Source organism: Phoxinus phoxinus (assembly GCF_949152265.1).
Source record: "Phoxinus phoxinus genome assembly, chromosome: 9".
NCBI classification, from domain to species: Eukaryota; Metazoa; Chordata; class Actinopteri; order Cypriniformes; family Leuciscidae; genus Phoxinus; species Phoxinus phoxinus.
In genome coordinates this window covers 22,657,729-22,678,306 of record NC_136884.1, presented here as the reverse complement: position 1 = coordinate 22,678,306, position 20,578 = coordinate 22,657,729, and the positions used below count along the sequence as shown (strand labels likewise).

Below are 20,578 nucleotides of genomic sequence, written 5' to 3'. Positions count from 1 at the left end.
CAGCATGGACGATGTGTCCCAGCCTCCAGCGCACCGTCCGAACGGGCTTTCAGCATTTGTGGTCGCATACTGGAGCAAAGACGCAGTGTGCTGAAGCCCTCATCAGTAAACGACCTACTTTTCCTTCATGGTTAGCCTATTCAAAGAACCCGATAGCCTAAGGAGCAGCTGCTTGTTTTACCTTTATTTTGATCATTTTCATTTAGACATGCTGGTAGCGACCTGCTGAGTTTTTATTATTATTATTATTATTATTATTAAAAGGTAGGCCCAGGCTATTTTCAGTTTAACACCTGCACTGAGGCTCAAAGCCCAAATCGTTTTAATTTTATTTTGAATGTTCATGGCTAGCCTATAATGTGACCAGAACATTATCTAATTTATAATTATATATATTAGATAGATAATATTATTACCTAATCGAATTAATTTTATATTTTTTGTTTTTGGTTACTGTTAGCCTATTGTGAATATTATGCTATTCGTAATATGGGACCGTTTCGTGTTTTGTGATCACATTTTAAATGTTTAACTGGCCTGTGATATAGTCTAGTCTAGGCTAGATAAGAATGATCCGTTTTACAAATGTTCCTATGTGTAGGCCATACCTAATGTTAAACAGAGCTTGACTAGATACCAGCTAAAGACAGAATAAACATGCTTCACACAGGTTGCAGTGAGAACACACAATCAGTTGTTTATTGGTACAGGTGCAGCTTAAATAGAACATCACATGGCATGGACACATGACAAACACACCTGAGAGGAATCCACAATAATTGGGAGCATACTCAACCAATCAATCAATTAACTCCCCCACTTGCTCACACATTATTCACAGAGAAAAAAAAAAAAAAAAAAAAAAAAAAAAAACATAATGGAAACCAACTGCATTACATCTTGGCTTGGCTATAACCCAAACAAGAACCTGGAAAAGGTAAGTAGCTTCACTTTTGTGGCTGGTTTAGTCATTAGGTCAGCAACCATCTGATCTGTTGGGCAATACTCCAAAAACACTTCACCATTGTTTACAGTTGATCTCACAAAATGGTATTTAATATCAATATGCTTACATCTCTGTCTGCTAACAGGATTCTTTGCCAATGCAATTGTACCTTGGTTGTCTTCATAGATCATAGGTACACCATACTGATAATCATCAAGATGTTCAAGCAATTGTGTCAAGTACAAACACTCTTGTACAGTGGCAGCTAATGCCATGTACTCAGCCTCACATGTTGACAATGCTACAGTTGGCTGCTTTTTGGTCTTCCAAGAAATCAGAGGACCATTCTTACATAGGCTAACACAATAACCAGATGTACTACGTCGGTCATTTGCATCACCTGCCCAATCTGCATCACTGTAAGTCACCAACCTTAACCCTTCATCACATTTCCTGTAACAGAGCATCTTGTCATTTGTACCTTTCAGATATTTTAGTACATGCTTTACAGTTGTCCACTGCTCTTCTGTTGGCTCACTAAAATACTGGGACAATTTGCTAACAACATAACTCAGATCAGGTCTAGTGCATGAGGTTAGGTAGATTAGGCTACCCACTGCCTCTCTGTATTTCCTGGGGTCACTCAGCTTTTCATCACCATCGGTGTAATTCAACTTTGGTTCACAAGGTGTCAACCTGGGTTTACAATCTTGCATGTCAAATCTTTCCAGCAGTTTGCCAACATAACTCTGCTGTGACATAGTCACACCCCCATCACACTGATCAAAAGTTATACCTAGAAAATTCTTCAGTCTTCCCAAATCTTTCATCTGGAATTTCCCAGTAAGCATCTCTTTGACAGTTTTTAAAGCTCTCTCATCACTGGCAGCAATAACCAAGTCATCAACCCATATCAATATTATCACTTTCTCATGTTCTGTTTCTCTCTTGTAAACGCAATGATCAGCTGGGTTTTGTACAAAGATGTTTTCACACAGATAGTTTCGACCTGATTGCTTTAGCCCATACAATGATTTCTCAAGTTTACACACCATTTTCTCATTTGTCTGAGATTTCACATCATACCCCTCTGGCTGTTCCATGTACATTTCATAATCAATCGGTGCATGTAGGTAGGCTGTTTTAACATCCATCTGATGGAGGATCAGATTCTCCTGAGCAGCTTTCTGCATTAACACTCTCACACTGGTAAGGTTGGCAGTAGGAGAAAAAGTTTCTCCATAATCTACACCCATCTCCTGACTATATCCCCTGGCGACATAGCGAGCCTTATACTTGTCAGATCCATCAGCATTGGTTTTGATAGCATACACCCATCTACCCCCCACTGCTTTCTTGCCCTCAGGTAGGGTGGTCAAAGTAAATGTGGTGTTATCCCTCAGTGATTTCATCTCCTCATCCATTGCATCTACCCACTCTCTTGAGTTGGATGAAGTCACAGCTTCTCTGAAAGTCTGAGGTACATTGAAAACTATCTTATAGCAATAATCAATGCTGATCTGCACCTGATCACTCTCTACCCCATAGAAATCTGGCCTCTTTCTCTCTCTACCAGGGTATCTCCTCTCTCTACTCAGGGTATCTGGAGAATACGATTCTGGCTTGACCTCAGCTGACTGTAGACTTATCTGGCTTGGGCCTAGCCTAGTCTCTGGAATGTCACACTGCTTGGGGTTATCAGGGTTAGGTCTGGTTGTGCTATTCTGTACATCAACGTCATCATCATCAGACACGTCATCAGTCTCCTGTCCCTCAATATTGGACATAAACCTCACCAATCTATGTTTCATCACCTTTCTACTGTCAGGATAGTAGACCATATAGGCTGGGCTGTTTTTATCATACCCAACGAAGATGCCTTTGTCAGACCTTGAGTCTAGCTTCTTCCTGTCCTGTCTATAGGTATAACAAACAGTACCAAACTTCTGCATCCTGGACATATTGGGTTTCCTTCCTGTCAGCATAAAGTAAGGTGTCTGTTTGGTGCGATTATTGAAATATCTATTCCTCACCACCGCTGCTGTCTGGACTGCATACGGCCATAGCTCCTGGGGTAACTGACTTTCTAAGAGCATACATCTAGCCATATCAAAAAGGGTTCTCCAGTTGCGCTCAGCAGTGCCATTTTGGTGTGGTGAGTATGGTGCTGATGTCTCATGTCTGATTCGGTTCCTGCGAAGTAGTACTTGATAACCCTGTCCAGTAAACTCACCACCATTATCAGACCTGATACATGTAACATTCCCATATGGGGCTGTGTCAGCTAGGAACCTCTCTGTGGCGTCCACTGTGTCACTTTTGTGCTTCAGAAAGTACACAAACACTGCACTTGAGTGGTCATCAGTAAAGGAAAGTGCGTACCTATACTCTTCTCTAGACTTTGGGTCAATGGGGCCTGCCAAGTCAGTGTGTATCAACTCTAGAGCTGACTTGGCTCTCACATCAAGCTTTCTGTTCCTACTCTGAGTGAATTTACCTTGGACACACACATCACATTGCATAGACTTGGGTACTTTACCCTTGATTGACATACCATCCACAACATTCTCTAACTTCTAAACATCATTAAAATTGCAGTGTCCCAAAATCTCATGCCACTTCTGAATATCATGGCAACTCATACATTGATCATCACAGTCATTGTTCACTGGCACAGTAGGCAAATAGAACAGCTTGTTATGTTCATGATTAAGAAAACGTGTACCGTCTTTATACTGTAGGACATCTTCACCCTCCTTGAAGATCACTGTTGCCCCGCTGGAAGTTGCAGCTCTCACGGAGAAGATGTCTTGGGGATAGGAGGGGATGTACAGCGCCTGCTTCAGTGTGGCACTGAGGTGCCGCCCCCTGCTGTCAACCAGACATACCTCTGCTTCTCCTCTGCCCTCTGCGACCCCCTTGCACCTTGTGCCATCGGCCAGCTCTATGCAGTGCGTCTCAGCCTGGAATTGGTCATCGAAGCTCTTGAACCTGGTCAGGTCGGTGATGATATGCGATGTCGCACCGGTGTCCACCATCAACCCCTTTCTGGTGACACCGCTCCCTGGCTGACGATCACTGGTCACCAACTTGAAGGCAAAAGTGTTGTCGGTCTCCTCGTACACCCCATGTGCGTCGTCCTGCCGTTGCTGTTTCCGTCCTCCTCGCCATGGGACACGCTTACCCTGGCTGTCCCACTGTTTATCACGCTGACACTGTCTTGCCTTGTGTCCTCTCTGGCCACAACGGAAAAACTCAATATCCCCGCTCTCAGTGCTCCGCATCCTTACGCCTGCCGGGGCACTGGCCTTCCTTGAATGCGCCCGGGCCTCCATGACATTGTCTTCGGCCACAGCTGTGCACATACCTTCAGTGCTCTCGTAACTCCGCAATTTTGTCTTAAAATCCGCAAAAGAAAGAGTCTCATCCCTTTGAGTGACAAAAATGGAAAAAGGCTTGAATGATTCTGGCAGCCCCTTCAAAACCATTGCAACTAATAGTCCATCGCTCAATACTTCTCCAGCATTCCTCAGCGCTGTGATTGAGGTCTCGGCACGTATGACATAGTCAGTCACACTCTCACCACTCAGCTTTTGCAGGGAAGTCAATTCTGTGTAGAGACTCACAATGCGGGGCTTACCCTTTCCAGCATAATAGTCCCGCAAGATCTTGAGCGCTCCACGCCCGTCATCCGCAGCCTCTCGCATGACCAGGGACAAACTTTTGTCATCAAGGAATTGGATCAGTTCAGCATATGCTTCAGCATGCTTTGATGCATCCTCAGCCTAGTGCGTCTGCATCCACATCCACGGCGGGCCCATTCAAAATTGTGTCCTTCAATTTCTGCAACCGTACATGGCCCAAAAACTTTGTCTCCCACAGTTCATAGTTCTTTTCGTCTCCGTCGAACACAAGACGAGACCAACGTGAACTTGTCCTTTCACTCATGGGGCTGACACTCCAAACCTTGAGACACGAATTTAAACGTCCAAACTAACTGTCTCGCAACTCACGCCGTATCTGCACAAACGTCAACGCATCTGGGCCCATAACCTGTTAAACAGAGCTTGACTAGATACCGGCTAAAGACAGAATAAACATGCTTCACACAGGTTGCAGTGAGAACACACAATCAGTTGTTTATTGGTACAGGTGCAGCTTAAATAGAACATCACATGGCATGGACACATGACAAACACACCTGAGAGGAATCCACAATAATTGGGAGCATACTCAACCAATCAATCAATTAACACCTAAGGCTGTTATTTTTTTTATTTTATTTTATTTTATTTAGGCTGTTTTTGTGTTACACGTGAATTAAGCCTATTGGAATTTGGGCCGATTTATGTTTATCTTTATTGTTACGGAGGCCTATTTCTTGTTTTGTAATGTATGGTTGAACATATGGCTTAGCAATTAATATGTTACCAAGTATTGGTAAGAAATTATGTGCGCACACATTTTTTTTGCAAGACCTTTCGTGAGACAGAAAGTGAACATCCATCCTGCCTGCCATTTTGCGGGAATTTGAGGGCGGGAGCGGGACATAGTATCACAGATGCGGGCGGGAGCGGGAATAAAAATGACAAATCTTTGCGGGAGCGGGACTGAACACTGTGGGAGCGGGACTGAAAATTGTGTCCAGCGCAGGTCTCTAGTGTCGAGTATACTAGCGTTAAGACCAAAAATGATGAAAGAATATGAAATTACATTTGAGAAAGAGGAAGATATTGAGAAACTGGATGACGGACTGATGATAAAAGGAAAGATGAAATGAAAAAAGTTGAATAATAAAGAATTTGTTGTCTCTTTCATGCATCTGCCTGCTTACCTGGAGGACAACGAGATTCTACGAAAGCTGGAGGGATGGGGGGTAACTCCTATCTCACAGATAAGGTGGAGACTCTACACGGGCACCCACATAGAGGACGGAACGAGATACATGAAAGTAAGGTTTCCGAAAGAAGTGGCTTCTCTGCCCTACAGCACTAAAATCGAGACGGAAGAGGGTCCTCAGTATTTTAGGGTGATACATAGCCAGCAGGTTAGAACCTGTAGGTTGTTTATGAGCCCTGAACACATGATGAAGGACTATCCAGAGTTCAAATGTTTTAAGTGCGAGGAAAAGGCCCACTTTGCGAGGGAGTGTAAAGCGGTGGGGTGCCCGGACTGCAAGCTCGTGCTGAACAGGTGCGAGAGCAGGTGAGCAGGCAGATGCATGAGACGGACAGCAAAGAGGAGCAGCACCCTCCCCTGGAAAAGGGTAATGTTTGCGGGGAATTTTAACACCGTTTTTAGTCAAATGGACATGGCAAATGGAATGGTTTTTCAATCAGATGTGGGTGGAAAGTAGTTAGGTCACCAGGTCGTTGATGGAAGAGAAAAAACATGATTGATGTGTGGAGGGAGAGAAATGGAAAAAAGAAGGAATATACAAGAAGACAGCTGGTGGGGAATTTTACGTGTCAAACTAGAATAGACTATTTTTTAAAGGGCACCTATTATGACATTTAAAATGTTCCTAATGTTGTTTTGGGAGTCCCCAACAACAGTTTTACGTGCATGCAATGACAAAAAACACTTTTGTTGTCGTATAATATGCATTTATTTTTACCTGATTTGCTCACCGACTCCCAAATGATTCGTTCAACGACTCATTTTTCAAACCCCTCCTTTGCGCGACGCTAATCTGCGTTGATTGGTCAGATGACCCAGCAGTGTTTACAGAGATAATACTTATTGTTTAACACGGAGTACAATGATGCTTTTATCAATTAAATTGTGTTATAATAATGATTATAGTCCACTACTTTGTAGTTTGTAGTAAAAAACTAAAAATAAGATAAAGAATTGAATGTTATGTTAGCGAGCGCATAGCCCAGAGTTCATATTGTAAAAGCACAATCAGTCTTTGTTTGCATTAGCCCGATGCATAAACATAAAGTTTTTACAAAAAAAATCAAAAAAATATGCAGTTACATTACTACGAGGTATTACTCTATTCTTTAAGACAACTCCGAAAACAACGACAAACACTTCACATATCTCAATACAATTGTCATTGAAGACCTAGAAGCTAAACGGTGCTTACACAACAAACAAAATAATTATTAAGCATGCTACATAAAACATAAAAGCAACAATTAATAACACTTACAGGTTGTGATACGGAGGAGGAAGCTGATGCAAATACACTTGGAACTGAACCTTCCTTCAATATCAGCCGGCTCGCGAATCCGAGTTTGATTGCATTTAAGTTGGTAAAGCAATCGTCTTCAAAATGGCGCGAACAAAGCACAAGGCTCGGACTATACTTCTGTGGTATAGTTGTATATATGAATTGTAGCCACTTAGTCTTCAAATGCTCCTCCTTGGGCAGATGAAAAAAGTTGGCTTTTGAGTCGCACTTCAGAACACAGCATCTCGTCGCCATGATGTTTTCAAGTTTTCCCTGGAGCGCAATCATAGACAGTATATAAACGAGCGCAATAAGTGGGCGTATCGTATTCAAATAACTTGACAAGTTGACGTCATCTAGTCAGAGAAAAAGCTTCGGTCTTCTAACGATTCATAAAAATGACTCAGAGTCGACTCTTACTTTTGAAAGACAATAACTTTATATACGGTGCACTTTCATTTTTCAAACTTTGCAGGATGTTTTTGTTCACTTAGATCTATTTTACACACTAGATGAAAGGTAAATTTCAAAATTCCATAATAGGTGCCCTTTAAGCACCAGGAATTTGGAATGTTTTATTGATGGAGTGTTTTATAAAGAAACGACTTTAAGTGATCACAAAATTATTTTAATGAGAATGGATTTTAAAAGAGAAATTAAGGGACCAGGGGTATGGATTTTAAACACTGGTTTAAACACAAGTTTTAAAGGAACAGCGATTTAAAAAAGAGATAGAAAACATATTAGATGAAGGGAAAAAAGACTTGATGTACATAGAAGATAAAAGACAATGGTGGGAAAACAAGAAATATACTATGAACTAGAGTTGAGCCGGATACTCGGCTGAAACGAGTTTCCGGTACGGATAAAGCACTTTTGCCGAGTACGAGTATTATACGAATAAAACGAGTCAATATCTGTGCTCGGATTGAATAAAAATCTTCATTAGGTAGCTGACTGTGTCTGCGTTCTGTGATAGGTTAGTCACAGCGCCCCTCCCCTACACATACAGATTTATCGTGTTGCTGTGTCCCGCTCTGCTCACTCACACACAAAACACTGAGGCCCTGTCCCAATATCCGCACTTCCGCCCTTGTGCCCATCAATTCGCGTTCTCGCTAAGGGGTGCAAGACCGTAGGGTGTCCCGATCCTCTAATGGTGTTCTCCAGGGGTGATCATCAGCGCACTTAATGCACCCCTTTCGCAAGTGCGCATCATATTACCCAGAATCCTTGTAGTGTCGTGGCGTCTCGAACAGCTAACCAATGAGAGAGCAAACCGGTTGCTATGGTCGGACGCCGGGAAAACTCAGAAGAAAAAAGAAGCCGGCCGGCAAGAGGAAAAACAAAATGGAGAAGAAATTTATTTTTAAGTGTAAGTGAAAATAGTTTTTTTTATCAGAATATGAGCGATAATAACATAATACATGATGGTACAATAATTTCACTTTCTTTTGTCAGGGTCCGACGAGCAGACTTTCAATTTTATAAAGTTCAGGGCAGAGAATGAGCGGATATTCACGGGGCACAGAAATGCCTCTAGCCAGGGATATGAGTAAGTTAACATGGCCATAAACATGAGCAGACAAGTTTTTTATTTGAAAGTAAGGGCTTCATTGCAAAGTGATCTAATGGATGAATGTGTGTCTTTCAGTGAAATTATCAAAATGATGGGGCTGGAGGGGAAAGTGACTCAGCAAAAGTGTAAAAACAAGTGGGAAAATCTGAAGAAAAAGTACAAGGTAATTGCACTTTTACATGTTTTGTAATTCTTATATTGTATTGATAATACAATAATACAGTCGTTTTTAAATCAATAAACTCCTTTTTAAATCAATATTTTGTGTCAAATTATTGATTTATTTTGTAGGTAGCCATGTAATAAGCGGGATAATGTATAGGGAGGCGGTTGTTATAGTGAATTTCAACCCCTTCAGGACGATTCAAGACCCCTCCCCTTCGCGTCAGAGTCAAGTTCAGCCTGTCGGGGTTGTTATTCGCTATAACAACTGCCCCGCTATACATTATCCCTTACTTAATGACTGTTTAGAATGTAAACCCTTGTAAATAATGTTAATTTCCCCTTTAATAACTATTACAATTTACAAAGGACTTAACACTGCCAAAAACTGGGTCAGGGACAGATGCAGGAGAGGTCACTGCTGCCTCATGGATTTTCTATGCAGCCATGCATGAAGCCATTGGCCAGAGACCCTCAGTCAGCCCAGTCTATCTATTCTCATCTGGACACAGTAGTGTAGAGAGAGCCCAGACACCTGTCAGTGAGGTTGAGGTTAAAGTAAATTCTCCAACAGGCTCGGATACTGAGACAGCAGACCCCCCAAGTGATCAACCAGGTACATCAACTGATGTCAGGGCAGGAAAGAGAAAGAGGAAGAGGGAGAGTGTAGATCATCTTAAAGACTTCTGTGAGCAGCTAGAGAAAACACAGAAGGAAGAAAATGAAAGGGAAAAGTGGCTCCAAAAGTCTCAGCAGCAAATGGACAGGATGTTAGATTTATTTGGAAAGCTGGTTGACCATATGACAGAGAAGTAATAACTTCCTGCATCTAGTTCTGTTCTGTTTGTTGTTTGATGTTCCTGTATAAGTGTTCACTGTGTTAACACCATTGAGTGATTTAATTTATATTTAAAGTTTCAGAGGACTTTGGCTGTATTTCTTGGTTTGTACAAGACATTTGGAAATTGTAATTCTGTATATATGCAAATTATTATTGTTATCATTTATTTTTATCAGTAAAAGTCTGATATGCGTCACAAATAAAGAGAAACATGTATCATTTAGAAAAATCACTTTTTTTTACTGAAACAAAGTACTTCAAGACAAGTTTATAACAAAATAAATGAGCAATACTGCCAGGTACAAGTGTAGGCCATAGATGTATTAACATTTTCAGGACAGATACATTTGGTATTTACAGATGCTAGGTAATCGACAACATTTTTGATTTTACAAAATCTATAAACAGAACTGTAAGTAAACAATGTCAAGCAAAATAGATAGATATAAATAGAAAAATAATAATAGAAATAACTAATAATAAATAGATAGGTACATGTTGATGTGCAATGTCAGACCAATGGAATAATTAAAGGTTGTATCAGCGATTTCAGGCCCAAACATAAATGATCACGTTCATCTAATCTTTCCTAACGATCCGCTAGCCTAGGCTCTGAGATCTGCACACAAAAACAATTGTTTCACCACCACTCAAAACCTAAATAAATAGTGTTCCAACCAAACATTTTGTGAGGTTTTGCGCTCATGCACGGCTGCATGCGAATACCTGACAACACCCGCCCCTGTCGTTGATTGGTTGGAACACTATTTGTTTTGGTTTTGAGTGGTGGTGAAAGCAATCGTTTTTGTGTGCAGATCTCAAAGAAGCCTAGGCTGCCTACAGAGACGCGTTTTTTTGACGGCATGCTTATGGGGCGGGCAGCTAGCGGATCATTAGGAAAGATTAGATGAATGTGATCATGTGATTAAATTATGTAGTCATGTTCCAAAAGGTGCCCTTGAACATTAAGAGGTGCTGATACATGTGCAGTGAGTCTCGCCCGGAGCTGGTTGCCACTTGTCTCCTGTCCAGAATCTGCTGTTGGTGGTTGTGGTAAGGCATCATAAGCTGGCTCTGGTTCCAGGACATCACCATGGGTAAGGCACACATTGTGTAAGAATGCACAGGCAGTGACCACCTCTGTGCAGAAGCCAAGCTTTACTTCTAAGGCTTTGAAGAGTGTTGCCCTCCAGCGTGCCTTCGCCATACCAAAGGCTCATTCAATAATTGAACGCGCACGTGAATGGCTGTGATTGAAGCGTTCCTCGACCCTTCCTTGAAGTGGCAGTTTGTAGGGTGGGATGACGGTTATGGGGGACTGTATGCAGGGATATCCCCCATCACCAAGAAGAAAAAAGCCAGGTGGGGGGTACTCAGCAGTAACATAAAGTGGGCTGTTTTTAGAACACGGGTATCATGTACAGAGCCAGGAAAACCAACAAAGATGTTGAGGAAAAGTCACTGAGAGTCACAGATTGCTTGCATTTGGATAGAATAGAATTGTTTGTAATTAAAATAGTCCTCTTTGTTACGATTTAGAGGCTTGATACGAATATGGCATCCATCTATTGCCCCTACAGCCTTGTCAAATGCTGTATGCCGAGCAAGGCGTCCAAATCGTAGGCCAACTTCTTCAAGTTCATCATGATGTGGATAGAAAATCACTTTACCTGCAATGTCCATAATCTTCTGAGCAACTCTGTGCACCACACGGCACACTGTCGATTTTGGCACAGAGAACGCCCGGGCAGTGACCCTATAAGACAGTCCATGTGCAATCCAATATACAAATATTAGGACTTCCAAATAATATCCCCAGCCGTGGTCCTGGTGCCTGTGCAGAATATCCATCAAGTCATCCATTGATTTTCTTGAAAGGCGGTAGTCGGGTCGAAGGTCTCTCTCAACATCAAAATACACCAGAAGGACAGGCATGGTATGATTCAGCCTGGCATACCTGATCAGTCTGCCAAACTTAAAAAGACAAAAAAATATTTGAATGACAGATTTAGGAAACCAGATCACACCATGAAAAAGTTTTTATTCATTTTATAATTTTATTTATTAAAGGGAGTTGATCTATTTTAATTGTCATTTTGGACACTCACTTGTGGTGGTGGTGGTGGTGGTGATGTAAACTATACTGAATTATATTGAGAGCTGTTCTTGATATTTTGCCACACTTGATATTTTATATATTATCACAATTTATCTTAGCCAAAAACTGTTTTAATATGAATAACATTAACAGAAAGGTTGGTAGCTAAGAGTAAAAAAAGATATTCATTTCTTCATTCAAAGGATTGTCAAACTCGGCCCTGAAGGGCCACTGTCATGCACAGTTTAGCTCCAACCCTGATCAAACACCTAGCTGTGAGTTTCTAGTGATCCTGAAGACATTAGCTTGCTCAGGTATGTTTGTTCAGGGTTGGAACTAAACTCTGCAGGACAGTGGCCCTTCAGGACCGAGTTTGAGAAACCCTCACAACTCCGAAAACGTTGGATAAAATGTTAAAATAGGCACTATCTTTATAAATAAACCACATATTTGAGCTTTAATCAACTACATTCTCGACTGAAAAATTCTTAAAACTACTTTTCGTGACACAATAACAGCAATGTTATTAGCAGCACACACATTAGCCTCGTAAATGAACGCTACATTGAAATGTAAAATAAAGTTAATTTACCTGGTCTGGCATCAGCTTACATATTTGGATCCGGTGTAGAAGCCTTCTTCTCCTGCGGTTTCTAATTCTTCTGGTAAGAAACTGGTGGTGAGTTGTGATCAACTTTAGCAGGAGTACTGCGAATACCGCAACTGCAGCCAGCGCCATGTTTGCTCTCCTGATCACAACAGAAGTGACAAGTGACGTGTGCAAAACTGTCCCAATTCTGCTCTTCACAGCTTCGGGCACTTGCGCACTTACTCCGCTAAGTGCACTTTCAAAAAGTGTCCACTTCGAGGAAGACCTTAGGGCAGGGGTCGGCAAGTAACTTTGGCCGCGGGCCAATATTTTTTTTATCCAGTAGATGGCGGGCCAGCTACATGGAATAGGCCTATTCGTTACGGTGAAATCACAAAATATAATGCACACAAACGTGTCCCTACTAGGCTACTTGATATACAACCATAATCGATGAGCATAATCGGTTTTGATGAAGAAAAAAAAAAAGAAAAAGAAAAAACTATACGAATGCAGATTAGAACCCAGAACCTTTTACACACTTGACGAAAGTTCTACCACTGGACCATTTAAGCACACGAGAAAATTCCGCGGATACATCTCATTAATGATAAATTAAACCCCATGTACTATTTAAATCGATTGTTGGACATGTTATTGTACATATATCTGATTTAGCATTGTATTACCAATGGACTGTACCAATACAGTTCAACTTTTGAACTTTATTCCTTTTTTTTTATTATTATTTATTCGGGACACACATAGGCTAACGTTACACACCTAGGTTTAAGGAGGTCTGCGCGGGACTGTTTTTTTCCGTCCCAGTCCCACAAGGTTCTATTCAGCAACCGCTTAAAATACACTCTGTGTTAACGTGCTTTAAAAATTTAGATCTCGTTTTCAGAATCTCAAAAACAAGTCGTTTTTCATTTTTTTTATTTTAGGTTTTAATTTGGGGGGAAAAAACGATTGAACGAATGATACACGGCAGTGATGCGCGGGTCAATGTATAAACAACCCGCACCCGACCGACGTTTTCAACTAACCCGCCCGCAACTCGGACCGCAAACAAAAGAAAGAAAATATTGTACCCGACCCGCTTCCTGGCCCGCATATTGGGCCATAGACGTAGGAACTAGGGGTGCGCATTTTTCTGAATGCTGTGTTTTGTAATAAAGGCTTGATTTATTCATTTATTTCGTTTCATTTTCTTAACAATTAAGATGCTGCATGTGTTTATCCAGTCTAATCGAAGTGTGCGTCTCTCCTCCGAATTTCCCAACAAGAATCCCGCCCCCTCTCAGCAAATACATAAAACTGACATTACTGAGCTGCGTTTAAAAGTAGCTTATTAAAATGGTACAATGGCATTGCTCAGTTCAACGTTTTGGGAAATCGGGCATTTTGTCCCGCGTCAGCTTTTATTCAAAAGTTAATAACGCGCTCAACATTCAAATAAGGATTTCCTACTTTCATCTCTATCTGCAGACTGAGCTCGTGCGTCATCCTCGCGCAGTTATTCAGACAATAAAGTGTAGACCTATGTATTTCATAGAAAATTGTGTCTAGTACTATATAAATTACAAAGGTTTAATTGGCATCTTTATTTCAAACGACCCGACCGACCGCGACCCGAATATCATTAAAAATATTTTTGGATGACTCGTAACCGCGGGTGACCGCAGGCACTCGCTCATTTTGGATCAACCCTCGCATCACTGATACACGGGGCCTATTTGTAAACCGTTATAGTAAAAAAAAAAAAAAACGGACTTCCAAAATAATCCGGCGGGCCAGAAAATATTGCTGGCGGGCCAGTTTTGGCCCGCGGGCCGCCTGTTGCCGACGCCTGCCTTAGGGCGTAGTGTGAATATTGGGACAGGGCCAGTGAAGAGAACAGCTCTCTCTCTCTCTGTCTCTCCCTCAGTCACTCAGGTTCGCGGGTCTTTTCTGTTAACGTTCTGTAAGTAAGTAAGTAAATTTTATTTATATAGCACATTTAAACATAGCAGAGCTATCCAAAGTGCTGAACAGGGTAAAAGCACAAAAAAATAAAACAGTTAACAAGACAAAAGACAGCATCAGAAAAACAATTAAAATGCCCGGGAATACAGATATGTTTTAAGTTTAGATTTAAAAATTGAAATTGTAGATGCGAGACGGATGTCAAGGGGCAATTTGTTCCAAAGGCATGGAGCGGCAACAGCAAAGGCTCTATCTCCCTTAGATTTAAGACAGGAGCGAGGGATCGATAAGAGAGCCTGATCAGACGATCTGAAAGATCTAGAGTGTGCCAAGGGTATAAGAAGATCCGAAATATATGAGGGGGCTAGATCATTAAGAGCCTTAAAAACGAACAGCAGAATTTTAAACTGGATTCTAAACTGGATCGGAAGCCAATGAAGTGAAGCTAAAATTGGGGTTACATGATCATATTTCTTAGTCCCAGTCAGCAGTCTCGCAGCTGCATTTTGCACCATTTGAAGACGAGCCAGCGATGATTGAGGAAGACCAAAATACACGGAATTACAGTAGTCTAAACGTGATGTAATAAAAGCATGAGTTACTTTCTCCAAATCGTGGAATGACAAAAATGATTTTAATTTGGAAATTAACCGCAGCTGATAAAAACTATTCTTTACAACCGAATTAATTTGTTTAGTTAGACATAGCTCAGAATCAAGTATAACACCAAGGTTCCGGACCTGAGAAGAAACTGCAGGAAAATGGTTAGCCAGCTCAATGATAAGGTTATTTCTCGGTTTTGGAGGGCCAAAGACAATAATTTCAGTTTTGTCTTCATTAAGTTGGAGAAAATTCATAGATAACCATTCCTTAATGTCACGGATGCAGTCGATCAGCGTCTGAATAGACTCGCCAGTTTTCAGCGGCAGATACAGCTGTGAATCATCAGCATAAAAATTGAATAAAATATTGTGTTTTCTAATAATATCCCCAAGCGGACGCATATATAAGTTAAAAAGAAGTGGACCCAAAATGGAGCCCTGAGGTACTCCACTAAGAATCGGGGAAGAAGATGAAGAAAACTTGCCTATCTCCACAGAAAAAGACCTGCCTGTAAGATAGGAACTGATCCATTTTAGGGCTAGACCCTTAATACCGAATGAGTGCTCTAAGCGCTTAATCAGGATATTATGATCAACAGTATCAAAGGGAGCTGTAAGATCAAGTAAGATAAGAACAGCGTTTTTGCCAGCATCAACTGCAATTAAAATATCATTGAGCACTTTTAGAAGGGCAGACTCTGTACTATGATGAGCCGTAAAACCGGATTGCAGAGGTTCTAATAACTTGGCTGAATGTAAAAACAAGTTCAATTGAGACAACACAGCTTTTTCTAAGAGTTTAGATAGAAATGATAACTTAGAGACAGGCCGAAAATTATTAAAGCAACCCTCATCCAGACCATGCTTCTTAAGCAAAGGCTGAACAACTGCATGCTTGAAACTATTGGGAACTATCCCAGTGTTCAAAGAAGAATGAATTAACACTTGAACACTGGGCCCAAGAGCAGGAAATGCTGCTTTAAAAATCTCTGATGGAATTACATCACATGGAGTAGTAGTAGTTTAGGGTTTCTTCAGGTTTGTTTTTTACTTAAGTTTGTAGTAGAGTTCTGGTAAACGTGGGGTTTGTTCAGACGTGGTGCTTGGCGACTCGCCTTGTGTCTCTGTCCGTCGGAGTTTTTTTTTTTTTTTACCGTCAGCTGGCTCAGTTTTTTTTACTTCACGCACGGAGTGTCTGACACTTTCTTGCTGTATTTCATAAAAAAAATAAAGGAAGTAGTGGTATAAAACTATATTACAAATTAATTAGCTAGCTATACACACCCACACACACACACGCTCTCTCTCTCTGCCGGTCATCTGAGTTTTTTTTTTTTTTTACCGTCTGCTGGCTCTAACCAGTTTTTTGACTTCATGCACTTCTGACACTTTCTTTCTGTATTTTATTAAAAAAATAAAAGTAGTTGTGGTATAAATAAATAATATTACAAATTAAGCTACACACACCCCCCCTCTCGATGCAAAACATTACAACACAAAATCTCTACATAACCACCTACTATATGTTCATCACATGAGAAAGCCCACTGTATCAGCCACCTCCTCCTCTCCTCTTTCTTCTCGGGTCACTGGTGTTCAGCTGGGTGCTGCTAAGGGCTCACATTCATCTTCCTCTTCACCAATACTCACTGCATTTGCAGCAAATCAGCCATTCCCAGCAAACCATCCCCGGTCAAAACAAATTACAGAGATGATTGATAAAATGATCTGCACTGATCTTGAACCTTTCTCTGTGGTGGAGAGGAGAGGCTTCAAGACACTTGTTGGCTTTTTAGAGCCCAAGTATAAGATCCTATCGAGGCACTATTTCAGTCGAACTGTAGTGCCTGAGCTGTATGAGGCAATGAGAGGAGAGTTGGTCCAGTCACTTAAGGCAGCTGAAGGAGGTGTCATCAACCTCACTACAGATCTATGGACCAGCAATCACAACGCACATGCATATCTCTGTCTTACTGGGCACTGGTGTGAACGTGTAGGGGAAGCTTCAGTACAGAGGAAAGCAGGGCTGCTAAATGTTGGTGTGCTGGACATTGAGCACACATCAAAGAACATTCTGTGCTGCCTTAAGGAAAAGATGAGAGAGTGGGAAGAGTCTGTTGGTCAGTCTGTCACAATACGGTTTGTTGTTTCAGATAATGCTGCAAACATGGTGAAAGCTTTGACTGAATATGGGCACATCCGTTGCATGACCCATACGCTTCACTTGGTGGTGATCAAAGCACTGGAGAAGGACAGGGTTGTGACATCCCTTCTCTCCAAAGCCAGGAGCATAGCTGGCCATGTTTATCGCTCAAGCAAAGCCAGCAACAGACTACATGAGCTGCAAACACAGTTGAACCTCCCCCAGCACACGCTCATAACATGTAAAAACAAGATGGAACTATACGTTCTACACGCTCCAGCGGCTGGTGGAGCAGCGCAGGGCTGTGCAGATTATGACACAGGAGTCTAACATGGGTAAAGCTCCAACAATCATCTATCCAAATGAGTGGGGGTCAAGTCAAGTCAAGTCATCTTTATTTATATAGCGCTTTTTACAATACAGATTGTATCAAAGCAGCTTCACAGTGATAACATGAAAATAATACAAAAAATAATAATTTCATCATCATCCACCTTTAAGGCAGATCTATAATATTGTTGAATATTAAATGTCCCCAACTAAGCAAGCCAGAAGGTAAGGCAACAGCGGCAAGGAACCAAAACTCCATCAGGTGACAGAAAGGAGAAAAAAACCTTGGGAGAACCCAGGCTCAGTCGGGGGCCAGTTCTCCTCTGGCCAATGAGTGAACAGTGTATGAAGTTCAGAATGAATAAGAGTATTTGTCCAGTTCCGGTTGGTCTGAAGTTGGAGTGGAGAGGAGGAGAGACTGGTTGACACTTCAGGTCAGCGGCGTCGTGGTGTCCTGGCGCTGGTCCTTCATCAGATCTGGATACGGCCTGGTTCCGGTGGACAGCGGTAAACCTCGGGATAGACAGAGAGACTAATATTAGCGTAGACGCCATCCTTCTTATGATGTACCAAGTACATCAGGATTACGGGAACTGTTCCCGGTCCCGGCTGTTCTAAAGTATGCTGCCTAATTATATAAGTCTATAATGTGTTATGTGTATGCTAGGCCGAAGAGATGTGTTTTTAGTCTAGATTTGAACTGACAGAGTGTGTCTGCTTCCCGGACAATGTTAGGAAGACTGTTCCAAAGTTTTGGTGCTAAATAGGAAAAGGATCTACCGCCAGCAGTTGATTTTGATATTCTAGGTATTATTAACTGGCCGGAATTTTGAGATCGCAGTAGACGTGAAGGACTATAATGCGTTAAGAGCTCGCTCAAGTACTGCGGAGCTAAACCATTTAGTGCTTTGTAAGTGATCAGCAATATTTTAAAATTTATACGATGTTTAATAGGCAGCCAATGCAGTGTTGACAGAACGGGGCTAATATGGTCATACTTCCTGGTTCTGGTAAGAACTCGAGCTGCTGCGTTTTGAACTAGCTGTAATTTGTTTATTAAGCGTGCGGGGCAACCACCCAGAAGAGCATTACAATAATCTAGCCTTGAGGTCATAAACGCATGAACTAATTGTTCTGCATTATTCATTGAGAGCATATGACGTAATTTAGATATATTTTTAAGATGGAAGAAAGCGGTTTTACAGATACTAGACACATGACTTTCAAATGAAAGATTGGTATCAAAGAGCACACCCAGGTTCCTAACCGACGACGAAGACTTAACAGAGCAGCCATCAAGTGTTAGACAGTACTCTAGGTTATTACGTGTGGAAGTTTTTTGTCCAATAATTAGAATCTCTGTTTTTTCTGAATTTAGTAGTAGGAAATTACTAGTCATCCAATTTTTTATATCAGCTATGCATTCCGTTAATTTTGTGAATTGGTAGGTTTCGTTAGGTTTTGAAGAAATATACAGCTGAGTATCGCCGGCATAACAGTGAAAGCTAATTCCATGTTTCCTAATGATATCTCCTAATGGTAGCATATACAGAGTGAACAGCAGCGGTCCTAGTACTGAGCCTTGTGGTACGCCATACTGAACTTGTGATTGATAAGACATCTCTTCATTTACTGCTACAAACTGATAACGGTCAGATAAGTATGATTTAAACCATGCTAGTGCAATTCCACTAATGCCAACATAATGTTCGAGTCTATTTAAAAGGATGTTGTGGTCAATGGTGTCAAATGCAGCACTAAGATCAAGTAATACTAACAGAGAGATACAACCACGATCGGATGATAAGAGCAAATCATTTGTGACTCTAACGAGAGCTGTCTCGGTACTATGGTACGGTCTAAATCCGGACTGAAAATCCTCGCAGATATCATTTCTTTCAAGAAAAGAACACAGTTGTGAGGATACTGCTTTTTCTAATATCTTTGACAGAAATGGCAGATTAGAGATCGGCCTGTAATTGACTAGTTTTGTAGGATCAAGTTGCTGTTTTTTAACAAGCGGTTTAATCATAGCTAGCTTAAAGGTTTTTGGTACGTATCCTAGAGACAAAGATGAATTAATGATATTAAGAAGAGGATCTATGACATCTGGAAGCATCTCTTTCAGCAGCTTAGTCGGTATAGGGTCTAACATACACGTTGTCGATTTAGATGGTTTGACGAGTTTGCAAAATTCTTCCTCTCCTATAGCAATGAATGAATCAAATTTTCCCTCAGGGAGACTACAATGCGCTTCCTGATGCGATACTGTATTAGACGGTTGCATAGTTATAATTTTGTCCCTGATATTATCGATCTTACAAGTGAAGAAGTTCATAAAGTCATTACTGCTGTGTTGCTTGGAAACTTCTGGGCTTGAAGCTTTCTTTTTCGTTAGTTTCGCCACTGTTTCAAATAAATACCTAGGATTATGTTTATTTTCTTCTAATAGGGTTGAAAAATAAGCAGATCTAGCAGCTTTTAAAGCCTCTCTGTAAGCAATCGAGCTCTCCTTCCATGAAATCCGAAACACCTCTAGTTTTGTTTTCTTCCAGTTGCGCTCCATTTTTCTGGCTGCTCTCTTAAGGGCCTGAGTGTGCTCGTTGTGCCACGGCGTTGGACTATGTTCTTTAATCGTCTTTAAGCGCAGCGGAGCAACTGTGTCTAAAGTGCTGGAAAAGAGAGAGTTAAAAGTTTCTGTTGCAATATCAAGTTCTTCTAAGCTATCTGGGATGCTGAGATGATGAAACTGATTAGGAAGATTATTGATAAAGCAATCTTTAGTGGCAGAAGTGATCGGTCTAACATATTTATAACACGGAGTCGGCTTTGCAGCCTTGGCTAAATGTAATTTACACGAGACTAGATAGTGATCTGAGATGTCATCGCTCTGCTGCAGTATTTCAACGGCATCAACATCTATTCCATGTGATAGTATTAGATCTAGAGTATGATTACGACAATGAGTCGGTCCTGACACGTGTTGTCTAACTCCAATTGAGTTTATAATGTCTTTAAATGCCAATCCCAATGCATCTTTTTCATTATCTATGTGTATATTAAAGTCACCAACAATTAGTACTTTATCTGCAGCCAATACTAATTCTGATAGAAAGTCCGCAAATTCTTTTATAAAGTC

General features: G+C 41.2%; 1 protein-coding gene across 1 annotated transcript; it reads left to right on the top strand.

Moving 5' to 3' along the window:
• Positions 1-7,709: 7,709 nt before the first annotated feature.
• Positions 7,710-9,684, top strand: LOC307004501 (uncharacterized protein; the record flags this gene model as incomplete). Its single annotated transcript, XM_079623821.1, has 4 exons — positions 7,710-8,502; positions 8,589-8,682; positions 8,782-8,869; positions 9,238-9,684. The coding sequence occupies exons 1-4, from the start codon at positions 8,394-8,396 to the stop codon at positions 9,682-9,684; spliced, it is 738 nt and encodes a 245-aa protein (XP_079479947.1). The 5' UTR covers positions 7,710-8,393.
• Positions 9,685-20,578: the final 10,894 nt, after the last annotated feature.